Source organism: Aedes albopictus, chromosome 3, assembly GCF_035046485.1.
Source record: "Aedes albopictus strain Foshan chromosome 3, AalbF5, whole genome shotgun sequence".
NCBI lineage: Eukaryota > Metazoa > Arthropoda > Insecta > Diptera > Culicidae > Aedes > Aedes albopictus.
Window position 1 is genome coordinate 135,224,146 of NC_085138.1, and position 22,937 is coordinate 135,247,082.

General features: G+C 36.3%; 2 protein-coding genes across 3 annotated transcripts in view; both read right to left on the reverse strand.

Moving 5' to 3' along the window:
* The window catches only part of LOC109408491 (furin-like protease 2), a 1,190,934-nt gene that overhangs the window by 510,072 nt on the left and 657,925 nt on the right, over positions 1 to 22,937 (reverse strand). The window lies entirely within an intron of this gene.
* On the reverse strand, positions 17,301 to 19,051 carry LOC109408520 (protein disulfide-isomerase A4-like). Its single transcript, XM_019681845.3, has one exon. The coding sequence runs from the start codon at positions 18,128 to 18,130 to the stop codon at positions 17,384 to 17,386; it is 747 nt and encodes a 248-aa protein (XP_019537390.3). The 5' UTR covers positions 18,131 to 19,051; the 3' UTR covers positions 17,301 to 17,383.

Sequence of the window (22,937 nt, forward strand, 5' to 3'; positions counted from 1 at the left end):
TTGTATACCACTCAATAACAGACCTGGTCTTTTTCAGAACTAACGATTAGAATTAAATTTTACTTTGTACAATCGCGAGAATGCAGAACTGGAAAATATGATAGAAATATTGTTTGCAAACATTTTCATCGCACATCATTCATACAAACGCGAGCTTCCCCAAAAGGCTACAGACGGAAACCGCTTGACGGAAGAATGTGAAATGATTGAAAGGTGAAAGCAGTACTTTGACAAGTACTTGATAGGCATGGAAAACATACACATGGGAACAACAAACAACTAAGTTTGAAGATTTACGATGCTTTTCTACAGCTCAAAAACAACAAACAGGTTAAACCTGCTGAAGGCTTCTTTTGGCTACGTGCTGGAAATACTCGATGGAATAAGATCGCAAAACTCGTGACTTCACAGGTAGGAGTAGAAAAAGGTGACCATGAACTGACTAAATTGGCAAGTTGCAGTATTTTGGGCAATAACAATTTGTGTTTTCCTACCAAATAAATTTATAACTGCTCTCCAATTCGTGGCTTGCCGACACCATCAACTGTTTGTAAACGAGCAATACATTTAGAGGCGGTAATTAAATTATTATTGCATCATTATAGGCAACCATCATCAGTCGACAAGTCGCCAGTTGGTTGGCGGTAGTTATGCAAATTGAAACTCGAAACGCGTTAATAACTGCCTTTTCTCACGAAACCACCCCTCAACCAACAGTCCAAGTCCGTCCAATCGTATACGAATCGACGCATGTATAATTTACCTAATTTCAATTAGCTAAACTGTTTTAGTGCATACTCGCCTTCCCGCTCACCACACAATCGCACCTTGACCGCGCCGTAACTCATTTGAGCGAGCTAATCATTTCGGTACACTCATTGCACAATTATGGGTCACACACAATTATTAGTCACTTTCCACTTTAATAGATAAATACTAATTAATTGCAAGCTTTTGTTAGCTATTATTATTTTTCGCACATAAGTTGATTTGTTTCGTGTCACTATACGTATCGCACACGGGCTTATACATCAAAACATACATATTTTCAATATTTTTTTGGTCGGCGCAAAACTAGCTGTCAAAGTAACGCTTCGATTGTGAATATCGGACAGTGCGTGCGCTGCTTTCGTAAGCTCTGTAAAAGCGAGCTTCAGTGATTTTCATGTGCGAAATGGTATCGTCACCAGAACAAAGGTATAATTAACGTTCTAAATGTAGAAATTCATGTGACTGCAGCCAATTAAAGCTTATTTCTGGCAAAATTTAAGTGACTCATTATTGTGCCAAGGAACACCGAAAATCACACAATTATGGGTCATTTTTTGTGCAGCATAATATTGACAGTTCTGCGTACATGGGCATTGCATACTTTTAGGCGTTTATCGGTGGTTGTGTTGGAGATTTTGACCCAATTTTGAAAAAGTGATTCCAAATCGTGAAAACACGCTTCGTTAAGAGGTTTGAGACCAGTTTTAGATTCTGCGATAGTTGATCTATCGAGAATAAGTGATCATTCATTGAAAAAAATAGACGAAACATTATTTTTGAGCCGATTTCTCTTAAGTGACCCATAATAGGCAACAAATTGACCCATAATTGTTACACAGCCAATTTTGACCCATTATTGTGGTTTTCATTATTCACCAACATTTTAGTAATTTTCACCGCCTAAAGTGAATTTTACAAGCAGATTTTTATTTAAAGCAATAAAGAGAGGTTTCAATGATGAGAATATAAAATAAAAATAATGAAAGTGTTATTTTTGTATGAAAAACGATTCATATTATGAAATGGTTGTTCCTTGAGTGACCCATAATTGTGCAATGAGTGTACCGATGGGAATGCTCGGTAGTTCCCACCCATCATAGCACACATATAGCTAGCTAGCTGGTCATAGCGCGCGATTCATGGCATGGATAGAGGTACCCGCGCGATAACGTCTCTCCCGGGGAGGAATAAAGAACAATTCGGTTCAGCAGATCGTTCCCATTCGTTTGGTGATTATTGGCGGACGCTACGTTGTACATACACAGCTAGCTACAATAGCAACAACAACAGCAGCCGCGATAGAATGCAAAATATTTTATCGTTTTCATCGATGGAACGCACATTTGTTTCATGCACGTGCCAACCCCTGTTCAGACCCTGTCCGTTGAGGATGGAACGCTAACCATTTGGAATGGTCACATATGTTTGGGCGCGTGTACGAAGCTGCCAACCAACAATTTTGAGCGGGAGCCTACCGAATGTTTGTTTAGGATATATTTATGCACGTTTTAACGGATGATAGGACTGCAAAAGGAATCGATGGCAGGGACGGGGCAATGGACCAGGAATAAAAAATTGGCGACAAAACTTAAAATTTTTTTCCAGTCAATCCTGAAAAGCATTTTTTTTTCGGGGAACACTCATGCTCATGCACAAAAGTATTTCCAACGAAATTACCAAATAATTTATAGCGAAAAGACGTAGACATGTCCCGAGGGATTACCAAATCCTGAAATTCGCTTAACAAAATCTCAATTGACCCAAAACTAAATTGTAGAAGACATTTTTTTCTTATTTAACAATACATTGCCGATGAAAGTTCAAAAATAATAATAAAAAAAGTTTTAAAGTTGAACTGCAAAAGAAATTCCCAGAAAAATTACCAAGGGATTTATGAAATAATTTCCAAATACTTTGCCGAACGCATTTTCAAAATAAATTACAAAATTTGAATTCAATTCACCAGAATCAGAATTCAACGATATTGCTGAAGGAATTATCAAACGAATAACTGAAAAATAAATTCTTTGAAATGTTCGTAGGAATTATATAAATAATTTTGTTAAAGAAATCTCAAAGAAATATTCAAATAATTTGCAAAAGACAATTTTGACTGAATTTCCTACAAAATAATCGAATAAACCATAGAACTATCAAAATTTTAATTAAGAAATTTTCAAATAAAATATGTCAAATTATGTACCAGAAAACATAACAAAGAAATTTAAACTGCCATTGTCGAAGTCAATTTCATCCAAATTTCCAACGAAATCACTGAATAAACTACGAAACACATATTAGAGATTTTCGAAGAGATTCTCAAAAAATTTGCTGAATGAAATATCAAATAAATTTCCAGATAAATTACTGAAGTCAATATAAACTCGATTTCCTACGAAATTGTCACACTAGTTATCAGAAGAATTTAGAAATTAAAAGAAGTTCCTGAAGAAATCAAATAAATTAGGGTACCTGTACCAGTTATCGCACTACCTAAGAAGAACTACACAAATAAGAAAAAGACCGTCGAATGTCATCGATATATCAATTGATTGATTAGTTTTCATACTTTACAGGAAAAATATAGAAACAGGTCCAAAACTACTTTTAGTATTTATTACGGGGTGTGCCAATGATAGGAACCCTGTACCAGTTATGGACACATTTGTTAATTTCGGTTCAACTTTTTACATGCATTCCTTATGGGATTAGCCATAACTGGTACACTATGGCGAAATAGGATGCAAGGAAGCCAAAATTTTAAGAAACATGATTTATTTGCAAATTGTGAAGTTTGAATGATTGCATTTATCTTTTGTGAACGTGATCTGTTGTTCAAATTTTTTTCTTGTTGATTTACATCATTAAAGGTTAAAAATCGACTGGCGAATTTGAGGTACTATAGCCATAACTGAGCCTACCTAAATCAGTTTAAACTTAAATCGCAACGAAAATGTCGAGTAAATTACTGAAATAACCAACATGAATCATTTTTTTAATCTCTGAGGAATTCCACAATAATTTGCCGAAGGAATTTCAAACGAATTAACAAGGAAATAGGACAGATCGGTGAAGTACTAGATTTGTAGTAATGAGCTGGATTTTAGTATGGTGAGAAAGCCAATTCTCCGTTTCTGCAATGAAATGGTGCAAAAAGCGTGGGTATTATGATTCCTTACCTAATTTGATGCTGTTTGAGCAAAACTTTGGGTAACTGTGTTGTTGTTTTCTCCATTTCTTGCAACATAAACAACATAGTTATCCAAAGTTTTGCTCAAACAGCATCAATTTAAGCAAGGAATCATAATACCCACACTTTTTCCACCATTTCATTGCAGAAACGGAGAATTGACCTTCTCACCATACAAAAATTCAGCTCATTACTACAAATCTAGTACTACACCGAACGTGCCCCATTGCTGAAATCAATTTTAACAGATTTTCAAATAAGATTCAAATGAGACTATTGCAAAATTCATCTAGAGAATTTTCTTAGACATTTTTGTAAAAAAAAACAAATATTTTTTCGGAGAAATAAATATTCAAATATATTTCCAAATGAACTCTTAACGAAGTTGCTGGAGGAATTACCAAAAGATTTCTCAAAAACATCCTATAAATTTCAAAATTATTCGCCGCAGGAAATCTTGAGGCAATTCATAGAAATTTCTCAAGGGATTATCAATTAGCTTGCCAGAGAAATTCTAAAGTAGACTTATTCTGAATGTCAAATGCATTGCCAATTAAATCTAAATTTCTCGAAATTATCAAAATTTATGAGGGGATTACTAAACAACTAACTGAAAAAAAAACTTGTACATTTTCGAAGCAATTTCTTAATAAGTTTTTCTAAGGAAATCTCAAACAATTTTCAAATAAACAACAAAAGACAATTTCAACGGAATATCCAACTGAATATCCAAACGAATTTCCAGAAGATCTACTGAAAGAACAATATAGAAATTTTCGCAGGATTTTTCAAAGAATTTTCCGGAAAAAAACACAAATATCTTTACATTTATATTGTCAATTTCAAGTGTGTTCTTAACGAAATTGCTACAGAAATTTAAAAAACCCAGATTAATCCACCTAGTGGTGATAGTGCCTTTCTCGTCGAATATGTACTCAACATTTTTTCCGTCGCCATAAGCCGAAGTGTTCCTGAATCCTGAGAATACTCTAGAATGGAATGAATCTCATTTTCTTCTTTTTTCACAGTGCTCGTTGACTCATCAATGGGAGTGGAGTTGATAAATAATAAATGTACTTGATGAAAAAAATCTCAAGCAATTAAGCAAAACCGCTTAACTCATCGGATTTGATAAGAAATTTTCAGAAAGACTCTAATTTCACCTTACAATTTGAAAAAAAAAATGATTTATTTATTTGTGCCCTTCCTCAAAATGTTGAATTCCGACCAAAATGTCCAAGGGGGGACCCCTCTGGACTTAAGAGAAATTCGAAATTTGTGTCGGCCTTATTCAGAAAAGCAAGAATTTTATCAAAGCCATAACGGAATTTGGAAACTTATTGATGACTCATATTCCGACGGTCTGTTAAATGTGCAGTGACTCCACACCGATGAATCACCCACAGTTTATGAATCAGCCGGATTCAAATAACAAAATCACACGGTAACTTGTCACAGACCATCCTAAAAGTATTTTTGCAGGACAAATCCTTGTGTATATCGAACAGCACAATAGTTGTTACAGCGTAGAATCCGATTTTGCTTCCAAAATCAACGAAAATTTGCGGCGTCATTTTTATGCTGTCAATGTTTACATTTTTTAGCCGCTTTTGCAAGACGCGTGACTGTTGTCAATTAGAAAACAACTGACAATTTAGACGATTCTGATCGACTTTTTGGGAAAAAGTTAAGTTGCAACTAACTTTAAAATGTTGAATCAGCGTGTTTATGAAGGAAAAGTACTGTGAAATAGCGACTTCACCTAAAAAATTGAGCAAAACACCTGATTCATAAAATGTGGGGAAAACACGGGCATGTCACAATTTATGAATCAGGCGAAAAATCGCAATAAATTTTGCAACTTTTTATATGTTTTTCACTAGTTTTTTTTTTCAAATTTTGTAAGAGATTCTCAGCATTCATAACATGCATGACCTTCGACCGTTTCGATGCCATTTTGTTCATTTTTATCGCTGCTGGACACTTGATAGAGGGCGTATCAGGAGCAATCATTGACCAAAGCAAGATTTTTTTACATTTTGGGCTTACGCTGATTGAAACATGTGGGATGAGATAGTACAAAACTGCTTTTGAAAACATGTTGGTGGCCACAACTCTAAAAGAGATTTTCGGTTGAATCGCCGTTTTATTCATTTGGAGCTGATGTGACGCTATATAGAGGTGGTGATTAGTATCCCAATAAAAGAATTGCAAGCAACGATTAAAAAAAAGTTGCTAGAACCCAGTAATCAATAATTAATTATAAATAGCTTTGAAAACTCCGATGCCTGTATTGCGATAACTTTTAGCGCATTCGAAGTATTCAATTGCATGTAAATTGAATGTGTAAATACCATGTTGAAGTTTTTTACATCTTCAAAGGAGATCACATTCTCTTAGGTGCTGGAATTAATTCAGATTTCTTGCTTCTTTTTTTCACTCATGTGTTCTAAGATGGTGATTCTACAGCCATAGAGACGTATATAATCATGAGCTGTACAAAATTTGCAAAAAAAACGATGATTCATAAATAGTGTCTCAACTGATTCATATTTTTGGGCAAGTATCCTGCCGATTCATAAATTGTGGTTTCTGACATTCTTCTAGAAAGTCAAAATTTTACCATTTTTCATTATATTCAATGAGCAAAGGGCTTGTGAATTGGAAGTATAGACACAACCATACTGTTTGGTTTTGACTTCATTCAAATATATGTTTTTTTCCTTCTGTATTCATTTTTTTCTATCGCAAAAACCCTTAGATGATTCATACGTGTGGGGTCAGTGTATAGTCAGAGCTGAAAAACATCAAACCTCTCAGTTGATTGCTTGACCACCTTCACTAGCACAGGATGCATTTTTTTTCTGCACACTTTAGCCTATATTTTATTATCATTGCAAAATTTGACAAAAAAAATGCAAGCGAAATTTCCCATAATGAAACCCATTCAAATTTCAACCGTGTTACAGAGCGCGAGGGCTCAACCAGTTGCATTGCAAATTGTTCGCAGTAATTTTAGACGCAATTATAAAATTTAAATTTTCCATACAACGTTGATCCGTCCTACTGTATAATGACGCCTCAGGAACCTAAAATGGTGTAAATTGACAAGATCGCTTAAATTTTTATCAAGATTTTGTTCTTTTACACATATTAATCGCTTGCATCAATTTTGTTGACCTGCGTAAATTCAGCAATGCATCCAATCCTGATTCTGCAACACTGCCGGTAATCTTATGTGTGGTCAGAGACTATTTTCTTGCTGCCCGTTTATCTGGTTAACGAACATTTATGATGAGTTGATGTGTCGCATGCCTGGGTTTGATTCATTTTTTTAATTGGCCACTTCCGGCAAGACACCTGGAACCGGTTCCGGAATACAATTAGTTCAGATATGGTCTGAAACTATTTTCTTGCTTACAGTTCATCTGGTTATCGAAAAAACCGCTCTTTGATGTGTCGCATGCATGAGTTTGGTTCACTTTTTTAATTGACCACTTCCAGCGAGACATCCGGAACCTGTTCCGGAACACAACCGGTTCAGATATAGTCTGAAACTATTTTCCTGCTTACCGTTCATCTGATTATCGAAAAAGCCGCTCTTTGATGTGTCGCATGCCTGGGTTTGGTTCATTTTTTTATTTGGCCACTTCCGACAGGACATCCGGAACCGGTTCCGGAACACTACTGGTTCATACATGGTCTGAAACTATTTTCCTGCTTACCATTCAACTGGTTATCGAAAAAGCCGCTATTTGACGTGTCGCATGCATGGGTTATGTTCACTTTCTTATTTGGCCACTTCCGGCGGGACACCCGGAACCGGTTCCGGAACACTACCGGTTCAGATATAGTCAGAGACTATTTTCCTACTTCCCATTCATCAGATAATCGAAAATGCCGTGGTTTGATGGGTCGCATGCATGGGTTTGTTGCATTTTCATATCTGACCCCTTCCTGTGGTACCGATCCGGAACACCTAAATGGCCATAACTCCGGAACGGCTGGACCGATCTGAACCATTTTCAATACGAAACAATGGGACAATGTTCCCCGTCGAATGAACCATCGGTCGTTGAAATCGGTTCATATTTACTATCTAAAAATGAGGTAACCTTTTTGTACACATACACACACACACATACATACACACAGACATAATCTCAACTCGTCGAGCTGAGTCGATTGGTATATAACACTTGACCCCTCCGGGGGCTCTATCAAATTTTCGTTTTTGGAGTGAACATATAGCCTTTCGGTACACCTTGGTGTACGAGAAAGGCAAAAATACACCATATTTCCGAAAGGATTCCCAAATAATTTTCTAAAGGAAAAGAAATTTCCAAATAAATTATTGAGGTCAATATCAACTCGATTTCTTACGAAATTGCTGAACTAATTACCAAAAAAAAAAAAAAACAAAAAACCTTCAAAAATAATTTGCCGAAGGAAATTTGTAATAAATTTTCAAACAAATTGCCGAAATCAATTTCAACTTAATCCACATCGAAATTCCGAAAAATTTACGAAAATAACCAACAAAAAAATTCTTGAACATCTCTGAAGAAATTCACAATAATTTGCCAAAGGAAATCTCAAACGAATTAACAAGCATATTCCCTAAATCAATATCAACGGAATTTCAAATGATCTTCCCAAAAAAAAATTTCTTAGACATTTTCGAGAAAAAAATTCAAATATAAATGGCCGGCGACAATGTCAAATGAACTCTAACAGGAATTACCAAAATAGTTACTAAAACATCCTACAAATTTCTGAATAATTTTCCGCAGGAAATCTCGAAGCAATTCTTAAAAATTTCACAAGGGATTTCCAATTAATTTGCTAAAGTAAATCTCAAAATAAATTGTCTAAGGCAGCCTCCTCTGAATGTCCAATGCATTGCCGATAAAATCATAAAAGAAATGATTTTAAAATTTTCGATTGGATCTTTTAATAGTTTGCTGAAGGACATCCCAATGGCAATAATGAATAAGTAACCGAAATAAATTTCAAGTGGATTACAGAAAGAATAACCAGAAAATTGCCAAAGAAATTTATGTAACAAGTTCCAAAAAATTTTCTGAAGGAATATTACAATAAATAGCCGAAGTAAATTTCAATTCATCACATTATTTGGCCATGCATGCAAATAACTGAAAAAAATCTAAGAAATTTTCAAAGCAATTTCAAATAAACTTCTACGGAAATCGCAAAGAAACATCCAAATAAACTACTAAAGACAATTTCAAATAAATATCTATCAGAATTACAAAATGAATTACCAGAAGAACTACTGTAATAATAATTCTGAAATTTTCGAGAGATTTTTCAAATAATTTTCCGGAAAACAAATACAAATATTTTTAAAATTACAATCGAAGTCAATTTCCAACAAATTTTTAACGAAATAGAAAAAAAAAACATACTACAGATTTCCGAAGGAATTCTCAAATAATTTGCTGAAGGAAATTTAAAAGAAATTTCCAAATATATTACTGAAGTTAAAATCAACTCGATTTCCTACGAATTTGTCGATCTAGTCACCTAAAAAACTAGCGAAAAACTTCCAAGAAGTTTCTGAATAACTTGTCGATGGTAATTGAAAAATATATAATTAATTGCCAAAACCAATTTCAACTTAATTCACAACGAAATTTCCAAAACACCAACAAAAAACTTTTTTGAAAATCTCTGAGGATTTTTACAATAATTTGCCAAAGTGTGATTTCCTTGCGAATGTCTGAAATCAATTTCAACTGTACAGGGTGCGGCAGGAAAAAATGCGAAAAGTTCAAGGCACTATTACACGCTAGATATGGGATATATATGACTATTTTTTCATGACAGTGTATCAGTCAATGTCTATATTCTAGCACTGAAAAATAAAAATGAACATATTTGATGTTTTACATGTGATAATGTAGGCCTAATAAACGGATATCAATAAACTGCGCGCCCAATGGTCATTAAACAAAATGACTATAACAGTAACGAAATTAGCTCAAATTCGATGAACAACCAGACCACACTGATCCAGAGCCATGTAGTTTCACATACCAGATGAAATAAGTACATATATTTGATGATATTGTAGAGAAAATCAAAAATTTTGTTTTATCAGATGCGAAATTTAGCGACCTGTGCGATTTTCTGCGGTTTGAAAATTCTGGTTGTCTTCATCTTCAGGCGCCGCCCTGTAAAGGTTAGTGACCAAAATGGGAAATTTTTTAATTAACTTTTCAGAAAACTAGCCTATTATAGATCATGGAACGTTGAAACATAGATTGGTTAATGTCAAATGGACGAAAATGAGGTTTGAAGTTGAAAAACACTTTCGCATTTTTTCCTGCCGCATACTGTATTTCTCATTATAAGAATTGCCGCAGAAATTATCAAAAGATTTATCAAGAAAATTCAATTTTTTCGGAAGAATACATTTTCAAATATATTGCCGAGGCCATTTTCAAATGAGCTCTTATTCAAGTTGCTGCAGAAATTACAAAAAAAAAATATACTAGGGAGAGACGAACAAGCCAAGGGCTGAAAGTCTCTTTAATAAAGACAAATCAATCAATATACTAGAAATTTCCGTACTGATTCTCAAATAAATGACTAAAGTCAACTCAATTTCCTACGAAATTGCTAAACTTATTGCCAAAAGAATTACTGAAAAAAAATCCAATGAATCTCACAAACAATTTGCCGAAGGAAATTTCAAATATTTTTTTTAACAAATTACCAAATGTAACCAACAAAAAAATTCTTGAAAATCTGAGGAATTTCAAAATAATTTACCTAAATAATTTTTACAGAATTTCAAACGAGATTGCCGAAGAAATTATATTTTATTTTCGTCAGTAAAATTTCAAAATAATAAAATAAAAGGATTTTCCAAAGAAAATTACAAATGAGGGGGTTAGAAGCAAAGTGACAAAACCCACTTTCGAGTAAATGTGGTTTAAAGTTTTTGACCAATTTCTCATCCCATACAAAATGTATGGAGTTTCAAAATCAACCCAATTTTCTCTGATTTTTGTAATTTTTTCCAATCATCATAAAAACAATCTTAAATAAGTTCCTGAAAGCTTGAAATATGAAGAATTTTGTTATATGCTTAGTTCAAAATCGACAAAATGGCCACTTACACCCCTTTGATTCTGGGCCCCTCAAATAGTTCAATTAATTGACGAAATCATTCTAATTAAATTGATGAACTAATTACCAAATAATCACCAAAAAACATTCTACATTTTTCCGAGAAATTCCCAAATAATTTGGCGAAAATCTCAAAGGAAATTCCACTTAATCAACAGAAAAAAATCATATTGCCTAATTACCTAAATTTCCAAGAAATTTCCTGCTTTCAAATAATTTTCGGAAGGCCATCTCGAAAGAGTGTTCGTATGCATATATGTAGATGGTAATATTCAATTCCAACTAAGTATTCATTGAAACTTCTAAAGAATTTTCCGAAAGAGATCTTGAAGAAGTTGCTGAAAAAGTTAATATTTTTTTTCTTTTGAAGAATTCCCGAAACAAATTAATGATGAAATTCCTTAAACTATTGACAAACAAGATGCTGGAGGAAACCAAAAGAAATTCCAAAAGCAGTTTCCGAAGGAATTGCTAAAGTAGAATTGCCGAATGAATTTTCAAAGAAATCGACTAAAACATAATTAAATACACTAGTTTACAAAATAAAACGAAAGTCGTGAACTCCTGTCAACGACCAAAATTTTTGAAGCATAATTTAGCGCTGATTTCGAATCCGTGCTTCAAAAAAATTAAAGTAGAACAGATTTTGAGCTTTAGCTCAATATCGAGTTTTACGACTTTTTAAAACATCGAATTTAATAAAATTCAAATACCTTGCGTTTTGTTCAACCAATTTTAAATCTCTTTCCATAAATTAAAAGCTGAATATAATACCATTCGATCATCTGAAAGGAGGGTTTGCGTTAGATTGATGGAATTCAAGATATTGGCGAGTTTTGGGGACAATCTCCTTAAATTTTAGCGAAAATTCCAAAAATATTTGAAGAAATGTATATTTTTCAATAAGCAAAAAACAATTTAAAAATTCTTTCTCAACGTTTATTTGACAAATCATATGCAGGCGAGTTACAGTAAAAAATTCAGCTCAATCGGAGCATTGATTACAGAGAATGAGATGTGTGAAGTGAGCGACTTTGCTTAAAAATAGAACAAAAGTCGATTTCAAATCATCAGCCTTGTATGGAAAGTCGAAAAAAATTCCGCTCTACTGTAAATTTTTTCCTTAGCGTTTTCGAACTCAGGACATGATTCTACACCAAAAACGATCATCAGCTTACCGAGTTCAAAAATGCTGTAAACTAGTGGTATTGAAGAAAAAATATGAAAGGAGTTTTTTGTAGAAATATCAAAAAAAAATTTTGAAGGAAGTACCAAATCAACTGTTTGCAAAATTCACAAAAATTACCCGAAGCAAGTGCTAAAAAGCTGCTAAATTAATTTCCGAATTACCTTCACAAACTATATTAAAAAAAAATTGCTTTGGGAATTTACAAAAGAGAATTCGAAGGAATTTCCAAAAAAATTCTAAATTGATTGCTGAAACAAATTTTGAATGAAATATTACTGAAAAAAAAATTCAAAACCAATTGCTGGAGATGTTCTCGAAGAAATTCGAAGACATCCTCATACGGTTTTCCAGAGGAATTGTTAAAGAAAATGCTGGAGAATCTCCCAAGTTATTTGAAGAATGATTTTTTTGAGGAATTATGGTAACACACAATAAAATAAAAAAAAGAAACTTCGTAAAATATTGGAGTAGTCCAGAAGAAATTGCCAAAAAAAAAAACAATCTCTAATTTTACCCGATTAATTTCGAAGAGGAAGGATCTCCCAAATAAATGAACAATGAAATTCGCCAAAATATTTCCTAAGGAATCTGGAATCTCCGAAGAAATTTCTGAAGAAATTGCAGGAGAAATTCCGAAATTATCGTCGAAGAAACTGGAAGCAATCGATAGAGAACTACCGTGTGCAGCAAAGTATGACCCTATTGACATGGGACGATTATGCTGCACGCGGTAGGGAAGTTGTTGAAACATTTGCCGATGGAATTTTTAAAGAAATTTGCTGAAAGAACTCGTTTTGCGCCGTTCCCGCTGACTACTATTATGGACCACCCCTCCTGCCTAGATATCATCGTCCTGAGCACTCAACTTGTCGCCATCGCCGTTCGGGATGTCGCCTGAGCTCGTCCGGGAGTTTCGATCCGTCAGGTCTACCACCGAATTGCAACCAAGCAGAATCATCACAGGCTATACCCCGCTAACCCCATGTGCTCACTAGACAGAAATGCCTTGATTTTGACAACATCGGTGGGAGAGTAGGTTAAGTAATTTTGGTTTTCCGTGTAAGTTTGCTGCACTGGGGAGCCCAGTATTCAGACCGTTGTCATAAGTTGGATAGGTTGCAAATAGTTGTGTACGCATCCAACAAACCGCCTAGAATGTGCGACATTTAGCTTTCTGGCCCACAGTGCTCTGGGTGTTTCAACATCCAGTTCTGTTCGCAAAAGTTTGCGGTTCCATTTCGATATTGCAACCATCAAAGACGATCAATATTTGCGGTGGACCTATCAACCGTGTGTAGAAATTCTGGGCAGACAGACAGGTGCAAAGCCACGTGGTTTTGCGCATCAAACGTTTTCGGTGTTTACCATTGTGTGAATCGAAATATGAGTGGTTTTGTGTACCGTCAAATGGGGTAACTTGCAACACTTTTCGACTTTGAAACAATATCATTGAAAATCTAAACATTTGAGAAATACTTTAAACCATCTTGTACACTAATTACCACGAGTAGAATACTATGCAGGACATCAATTGCCAAAATACGTTGCCACTTTATCAGGAGGTGCGAAATACATGCTTGTTGCAAGTTACCCCATTTGTGGGGTTACTTGCAGCACATGACATGAAGCTAAGTTAGCTACCATCAAACTGCACTAGCATTCTAATTCTTGGTTGTATTATAAGTTTGTGAAAAATGCTTTGAAAAGATGTACATTAATCAACTGGAATACGATTTTTCATTTAAGAAATGGTAATTATTATAAGAGCGAGAGTATATTTTTTCACAGCAGATCTTACGACCCTCAAATATAAAATATATATGGATCTCATGACTCAGTACTAGTTACAAAGTGTCAACAAAGCTTAATGTAACTTGTTGAAAATGTAAAGTGAGACATCTTAAGCTAATGTTTAGTTTGAAGTGCTGTTTTTCTCCTTCATCTAAAATAACATGATTTACACACCCATTCAACTTTGTTAATATCAAAGCCGTCACTTTGGGTATTTATTTGAAATAATTTACTTCATCTAGGATCAGAATATATATTGGTTATTGTTATAGAACGTTCATAAACTTAAATAAATTTTTCATCAAGGTGAAACATGAATAAAATGTCAAAATTTGAATGTCCTTAACTATGTTTGAAAATCACGTGCAAAAAATAGTGAAATTGAGTCGATATTTGAATATGAGCACGTTACGTAGTTAATAAATGATCCATTTTAATTATTTCTATCTAAAGTATCGTGAACTGAAAGTAAATTATTGAAAAATTTGTTAATTTCAACTGTTGCAAGTTACCCCACAGCGGTTGTCGAAAATGATAATGATTTTTTTCATTAGTTAGTCGATAAGTTTATCAATCTTTTATTTTTCAACTAAGCTTACTATTAGGTACCCTAACTGCAAGCAAGGTCATCAAGCTTATCACACTTACCATAGGAGAGAGATAAAGAACGATTTTCATACTTGTTTATATGACATAAAATGAGCAAACCGTTTTAACAGTGTAGCTAAGCAATAAACAAAGAAACAAAACTGATTTTTCCACTAAAACGATCTTTGGTACACATAATTTTGATAACCGGAATAGTGGAGCATACTAGCTTTCATTATTATGAGAAAATAGTTCACATTTAATGTATGTCATCGTGTTGCAAGTTACACCGCTGTTGCAAGTAACCCCGTTTGACGGTACTGAAAAGGTTCTATTTAATATTTATTATTATTATTATTATTATTATTATTTATTATTATTATTTATTTATTTATTTATTTATTTATTTATTTTGCTAAAAACTTCGCCACTTTATACATGAAAAAATGAATTTGTATGGCGGGGTCGAAGACTAGAGCAGTGGCGAAGTCTAGTGCTTTTACCCTATTTTCAAGAAAATTAACGAGGAAATTTCTCAAAATATGTTTGAAGGAAATACCAAGTTTGTTGTTTTAATAATTTTCAAAATGATGATAAAATAATTTCCAAATTATTTTCCGAAAGATCTTTTACAAGAATTTATAAGTAAGTTTTCCAAAATATTGCCATAGAATATTTCAAAGATGTGTTTTGGGGTATTTCAAAATGAATTTCTGAAAAAAATGCTGAAGAAACCGAAGAAAATCCGATTTTTTTTTAAGAAAACCAATGTCCAAAGAATTGGCAAAGAAAATGTCGATCAATTTTTCAAATTATTTAAAGTAAGATTTTTTGAAGGAAATCCCGAAGAAATATCCAAAACAATTACAAAGAAATTCCGCAAAGTATTAGAGAAGTTTTAGAAGAAATTTCCAGAAGTTTTAGAAGAAATTTGAGAAAATTCTCACCAGTGGCTATCAAATAGAAATACACTAGAACTCCAATGGCGCTGTAGTCAGTTTTCTTATTTAATTATTTTAATAACTTTAATTACAATAATTTACTATTTTAAATTATCCATCTTGTAGAGGACCTTTTGTTATGGTAAACAAAATTAACTTGACACTTCTAGTACCGCTGCTGACGCTGTAACGGCGTGGCAAACTAGATGTTAGTCACACGAATAGACGCGACATTGGACTTCTGTGGCTAGTTAAGGACTGTTCATTAAAGAAAGTGGACACCTGTTTTTCAATAGAAAATATGTATTTTCGAACAAATCCATAAGTTTATTTTTTTATAAATAACAATCAACATACATGTGGCCAAATTCACGTGAGTTTGAACATTTACTTCGCTTTTCGGAAGAATGCTCGGACTTTCCTCTTGATACCTCTCATTAGATTCTGCACAACTTTCTCCGTAGCTTTTCGTTGTGCCGCAGGCCAAATTTTTTTGTATCAATCAACAGAGCTTGCTTCTCTTCCATCTTTCTTAAGATGCCGCTTAATTATTGTCCAGTATCTTTCCACAGGACGCTGTTCAGAGAAGTTTTGTGGATTTTGCCATTTTTCGACAAAATCGACTTTTTCCGTCTTGAGCATCTCTAGTGTAGAAGAAGAGTAATAAGCGGATGCCAGATCCGCCTATGTATCCGTATGTTTTCGGTAGATAAGTAGAAGACAATTTTCGATGCATTCCTTTCTGTTATTTTCACCGTTGATTGTTCCCGTTGTGAAATACGAAGAACTCTTTAAGTCACATGAACAATTGGCTTGCCACACTAAAAACTTTTTCCCAAATTTTTCAGTTCTGATGTACCCTACATCATCCGGCACATCTGTCCCCTGCTTAGCGTTAAAAAATTGCGGTCCCGGAAGTGTATTAGTAAGCAAATTCTCGAAACGACAACTTTTTGGAACACCATTTGTGCAGAATTAATCAGCTAGTCGCAAAGCTAATACGCCCTATCGCTCGAAATTTCTTACTTTTTCCGTTTTCTTTGAATGTGTTGCCGAAGTGAACAATGTTTTTACACACTGAGCAAAAATCCACATTTTTTTGTTTAGTTTTAACTCTAAACTATTGGTAAACAGATGTCCACTTTCTTTAATGAACAGTCCTTATTCTACTGGCTATCACAAATCTATCTACATACCACCAAATTACAACCAAGACGAATTCTCACCACAATACAGGAAGACTGGATCCCCGCTAATCCCACGTGTCCGCTAGTCAAAAACGCCTTATTTTTGACAACATCGGTGTGGAGAAAGAGAAAATAACCTATTTTTGAGTAGCAACAGTAAGTATAATCGAAATACTTACCTTTGGGTATAATAAACCCTGTAAGCATCCAGGCGGTTGTCATTAAGATGGATAAGTTGCAAATAATTGTGTTCGCTAAAAATCCTGAACACCGCATCGAATGCGCAACTTCTGGCGTTCTGGTCCACAGTGCTCTGGGCGTTTCAACATCCAGTTTTGTTTGCAAACGTTTGCGGTTCCGTTTCAATATTTCAACCTTCAAAGACGATCAATATTTGCGGTTGACCTATCAACCGTGTGTAGAAATTCTGGGCAGACAGACAGGTGCAAAGCCAAGTGGTTTTGCTCATCAAACGTTTTCGGTGTTTGACATTGTGTGAATCGAAATATGAGTGGTTTTGTGTGCTGAAAAGGTTCTATTTATTGCAAAGAAATATGCACGAAAAGGTCTACACATTTTCCAACAGCCAATTTATGAGGGACGTTTGCTCCCGAGGTCCATCGTACATCTTGAAACCACCGTTGTGAAATAGCTTCAAGGTTGGGTAAAATTGAACATCGTGTTGAGCAGCAAGTTGCAACTCCTGAGTGGCATCAACTTTTGCGAACTTGACATTGGGGTTAATTCGAGCCATCTCGGTAGCAGCATTCAAGTACTGGGGCTCAAACTTTTGGCAGTGGGGACACCAAGGGGCGTAGAACTCCACCAACAGGATCGGATAGGTTCGAACAGCAGAATCGAAGTTTTGCGAGTTCAAGTCCATCACCAACGGCATCTTGGAGGTGTTGCCCGGGCGCGAGACGCGTTGAACCCATCGAACCAAAGGGACGATTTCCATCTGACCATTGTAGAGCAGCGGATGTCCTTGTCGGTAGAAATACATCGTAGGATATTCTTGAACTTTCAGTTGCGCAGCGAAGGTGGCATACCGGGACGCATCCAGCTTGGCCAGTTTGGCCGGGGAATTTGTGGTGGTGAGTCGAAGGGCAGCGTCCTCGTACTTGGGGGCAAATGTTTGGCAGTAAGGACACCAGGGGGCGTAGAACTCCACCATCAGGTAAGGAAACTGACGTACGGCAGCCACGTAATTGGAGGGATTCAATTCCAGAATACCTTTTTCCTCCGGGAAGTAACTCAAAGCGGGGGTCACGGTGCAGGCCAAAGCCAACAGGGACAGCAGCATTGCGTGTTTCATTTTGTTAAAAAAATGACAGAATGACGGGAAATCAGCGTTCGTCGAGACCAAGCCTGCTTCGTCTTCAAACAATGGTCTACTGCACGGATTTATGCTGGCCTGCTTACTCTCATCGTAAATTTGACGTTTGAGCGCCCTTACTGCGCCAACCGGAGCAATAGTGCAGTGGACTTGGCAGTGGACCTTGCGTTTCTCCGAGATAATCAGTTGTCCTTCTTTAGTTTCACTTGAGGCTAAATAAGGGCGGGATCATGAAGATGTTGTTAATTAGTTTAAATTTTCACCTATATGGTTTCGCATTATGCGATTTCCGCAGTGTATTCTGTGTATCCTCGGTTTTGGCGTTTTCCAATCGATACCGATCTGGTTTAATTGTTACTTAGTCGAGTCAAGTACAAGACACTGAAGACGACCTTACAGTTGAGGTCGAAATACGTACCTGTCAAAGGATGCAAATTCTTAGTGAAATTCAAAGGAACCGTACTTAACCCGATTTTCTTTTTATTTAATTGTTACTGTTCTTTGTTGTGCTGTTACTGCAAAGAGTTTAATCTTACCTAGTTTGGGTAGTGGCTACGGTTAGGATAGCTCAGATTAATCTTCAGCATAAAAGAACAGCAACGACCAATCTTTGCAGACTTATGCAAAATGGTTCAGCCCAAGTGGCCTTGGTCCAAGAACCTTACTTCCGTAAGGGGAATTTCTATCTAGGAAACCTTGTGAACCCGGTGTTTGCTACTTTCAGTAAACATGAAATGGCAAACTCACGTGTCATGCCTCGTGCCTGTGTGCTTGTCAACAACGCAATAGTTGCTACACTCATCTCTGAACTAACCACCAGAGATGTATGTGCTATCACAATTGATGTATCTGTTGGAAACCTCAACAGGAAATACGATAAAGAATCTTTATCTGACCATCGCTACATCTTGTTTGAACATGTAAATGTTACTTCGCAAACATTGCGTTTCAGGAAACTCCGGTCAACAAACTGGTATCTTTAACTGATTTGGTTGCGGCCAAATTTCATAGATACTCACCATCCATTGACACTCCAAGTGATTTAGATGATGCCGTTGATACTGCAACGACCTTTATCATGGAAGCCATTGAAGAAGCATGCCCTCTACGATCTGTGAAAATCACAAGAGGAACCCCTTGGTGGAACTCTGATCTGGCGAAGCTCAGGAAACAATGTAGAAAGAGTTGGAACAGACGACGATCGGTTGGTTCGGAGGCTTTCAGATCGGCTCGCAAGGCCTGCAGGAAAGCTCTCCGGTCTGCTGAACGAAACGGCTGAAAAAAAAACCTTTGTACAAATGTTTCCAGTTTGAGTAAAGTCAGTCGGTTAAACAAAATCCTTGCGAAATCTAAGGATTTCCGAGTGAACGAACTTCGTTTACCAAATGGCGATCTGACTTCCTCTAATGAGGAAGTTCTGAAATGCTTATTCAGCACACAATTCCCTGGATGTGTGGATATTACATCTTCGGATGAACCTGATGTCTTTTCTTGTAGCAATGATTCTCTGGCCTCGGCTCGGAGTATTGTAACTATAGAATCGATTGAGTGGGCACTTATAAGCTTTTCTCCACTCAATTCTCCTGAGGCAGATGGGATTCATCCTATTTTGCTTCAGAAGGGGTTCGATCATTTCAAACATGTTTTGAAAAAACTACTTGTTTGCAGTTTTGCTACAGGGTATATTCCCAAATCCTGGCGGGATATTACTGTAAAGTTTATTCCGAAAGGGGGTCGTGCGTCGTATGAAGAAGCAAAGAGATTCAGACCGTTCGGTTTGACCTCTTTTCTTCTGAAATGCTTAGAACGCATTGTGGATCATCACATCCGTGATGTTCATCTGGCCAACGTGCCTCGTCATGTGAACCAACATGCCTACACATCTGGTAAGTCCACTGTGACTCTTTTACACAAGGTTATTTACGATATCGAGAAAGCATTCGCTCAAAAGCAGTCTTGTCTGGATGTTTTCTTAGATATCGAGGGTGCCTTTGACAATGTGCCTTTCGATGCCATATTGGAAGCCGCACGGAGTCATGGTATATCTCCAATGATTTCCAATTGGATTCATCAAATGCTCAAAAACCGACATCTCAACTCGACTTTGCGTCTAGCAGGGACTAGGAAATTGAGTGTTTGTAGATGCCCCCAAGGGGGAGTCTTGCCACCGCTTTTGTGGAATCTCGTAGCAGATACGCTATTGAGGCAACTCAATAATTGCGGTTTTCCTTCTTATGGTTTTATCGACGACTACCTAGCATTGTTAGTTGGTATGTGTATCACCACCCTTTTCGACCTGATGCAAAGCGCCCTTCCGGTAGTAGACCTGTGCGCCGATTACATTTTGCTCGGCGGCGGCGTGAGGGCCATTTTTGACCGGCGGCGGCGGCGTCATCGGCGTCACGCCGGTGGCAGCTTTCGGCGGCGGCGGCGGCGTGAATCGGCGTGACCAAAATTTGATCATAATTTCAGCATTGGCAATGCGAATAAGTTGTTTTACGCTCCAGAATGTAGTCTGAGCTTTTTCATGACCATTGATGGCATAAAAATGAATACCTTTTTTATTTCTGTTCGGGTCCGTGACTGCGTGATTAGACTTGTTGCGATTTTTTTTACTTATTCGTTTATTTGAAAGGCTCAGGCACCACATCCCAAGAAACAGAACTAGTTGAATAACAGTTTCTTAAACTAAAATTTGCTCAAGAGTTTTTTTTTTGTTCCACTCCTGTACAGCTAAAATGTTTGTTGGGATGGGCATAAATGAGCCGAAATGATTTGTATATTTTTGTTTTTACGTTGTTAACATTTTGCAAATTTTTAACTGCCTCTTATACTATATTAGTTTGGGAAACCGAAGTACTCGCGGCTGTTTCGAGGTTAGGGATAAAAATTGAAAAGGAATATTTAGACATTACCAATATCCTTAGTATAATTATTGTGTTACTCCATTGCAAATTTGGGGCAATTAATTATTGATTTTGCTACAGTTTTTGGTTTTGTTTCCTCAGAATCTTCAGAAGCTATCAAACTTTATAATAAAGTCACATTATTTACACTAAGAAATTGTCGAATTATTTCAGGGAGGAATATCAGAAGCAATCCTAGGAGGAGCCTGAAAGAAACTCCTGAAGAAATCCATGAAGAAAATTCTGGACTAATCTCTGCAAGACTGCTGTATGAAACCCTGAAGAAACTTCTGCAGCAATCTCTGGCGGTTCAAGAATCTCTTTTAGAAGAATTCTCTGACTCATTTTTTTAGGTTTCGTGCTGAATCTCTGAATTTAAGTTTTCGAGGAATTTCAGAAGGAAATCCAGGACGAATCTCCGAAACAAATTCCAGGAGGATTCCTTAAACGAATTGAAGCAGGAATCCCATGGGAATTATGGCAGGAATTTTCAAAAGAATTCCAGGAGGAATCCCCGACGGAATTCTCGGAAATTTCTAAAGAATTTCGAGAAGGAATCTTCAAAGGATTTCAAGGAGGAATCAACGAAAAATATTGAGAAGGAATTCCAGCAGAAATCTCCGAGAGAATGCTAGGAGGAATTTCCAAAGGAATTATAGGAGAAATCACCGAAGAAATTCAAGAAGGAAATCCCGAAGGAATTCCAGGAGGAGTAAGGATTTTTTTGAAAGAATGAATGTGTTGGGACAGTTTCCCCCGGAATAAAACACTTATTGACAGCAGATCCTCTTCGATTAGCTTCAATGCTGGAATATATTATTTTTAATAACTACAACTAATTACTATTTACAAACTTACATCCTAGGATTTCATATAATTCCCGAAGGAGCAACTTCCCAACATATCGTTCGCCTTGAGCACTTTCTCCACTGAATCTATTATTCAATTAAAATAGTAGATAGAACCTATTATATATCCATCGAAAAATTATTTTCAGTTTCAATACAAATAATTCTGAGAATCTCCGAAGGAAACCTAAGAGGCATCACCAAAGGAATTCCAGGAGGAATCCACGACAAGAATCCCCAAAAAAATCTCAGGACGATTTGATGAAGGAAGTCCAGAAGGAATCCCCAAGAAAACCCTGATTTTTATTTGAAGGAATTCAAGAAGAAATCCTCAAGTATTTCTAGGGGGGAGCATCGAACAATATCCAGGAGGAATCCTCGTAGGAATTCCATGAGAAAATTCCAGGAGCAATCTCCGAAAAAAATCCAAGGCAAATTCTCGTAGACATTTCAGGAGGAATCCCCGACGGAATATCAGGAGGGATCCCAAAATAAATTTCAGTTCAAATCCCCTAAGAGATTCTAGAAGGAATTTAAGGAGGAATCTTCGAGTTAATTCCAGGAGGAATCCCTAAACGAATTCCAGAAGGATTCCCCGAAGGAAGTCCAGGAGAAATCCCTGAAGGAGGTCCAGCAGGAATATCCGACGGGGTTCCTGGAAGAATTCCTGGAAAAATCCCCGATGAAATGAAAGGAGAAATCCCCGCAGAAATCCCAGGGGGAACCCCTGAAGGAATTCTTGGAGGAATCTTCAAAGGATTTCCAAGCGGAATACTCGAAGGACCCATATAGCCGAGGCAGTAAACGCACGGGTATTCAGCATGACCATGCTGAGGGTGACGGGTTCGATTCCCAGTCGGTCCAGGATCTTTTCGTAAAGGAAATTTCCTTGACTTCCTTGGGCATAGAGTATCTTCGTGCCTGCCACACGATATACACATGCAAAATGGTCATTGGCAGAGGAAGCTCTCAGTTAATAACTGTGGAAGTGCTGGAAGCTGAGAAGCAGGCTTTGTCCCAGTGAGGACGTTA

What these genes read in the sequence shown, in the direction of transcription:
- LOC109408520 (XM_019681845.3), bottom strand. Translation starts at nt 18,130, where the DNA reads ATGAAACACGCAATGCTGCTGTCCCTGTTGGCTTTGGCCTGCACCGTG.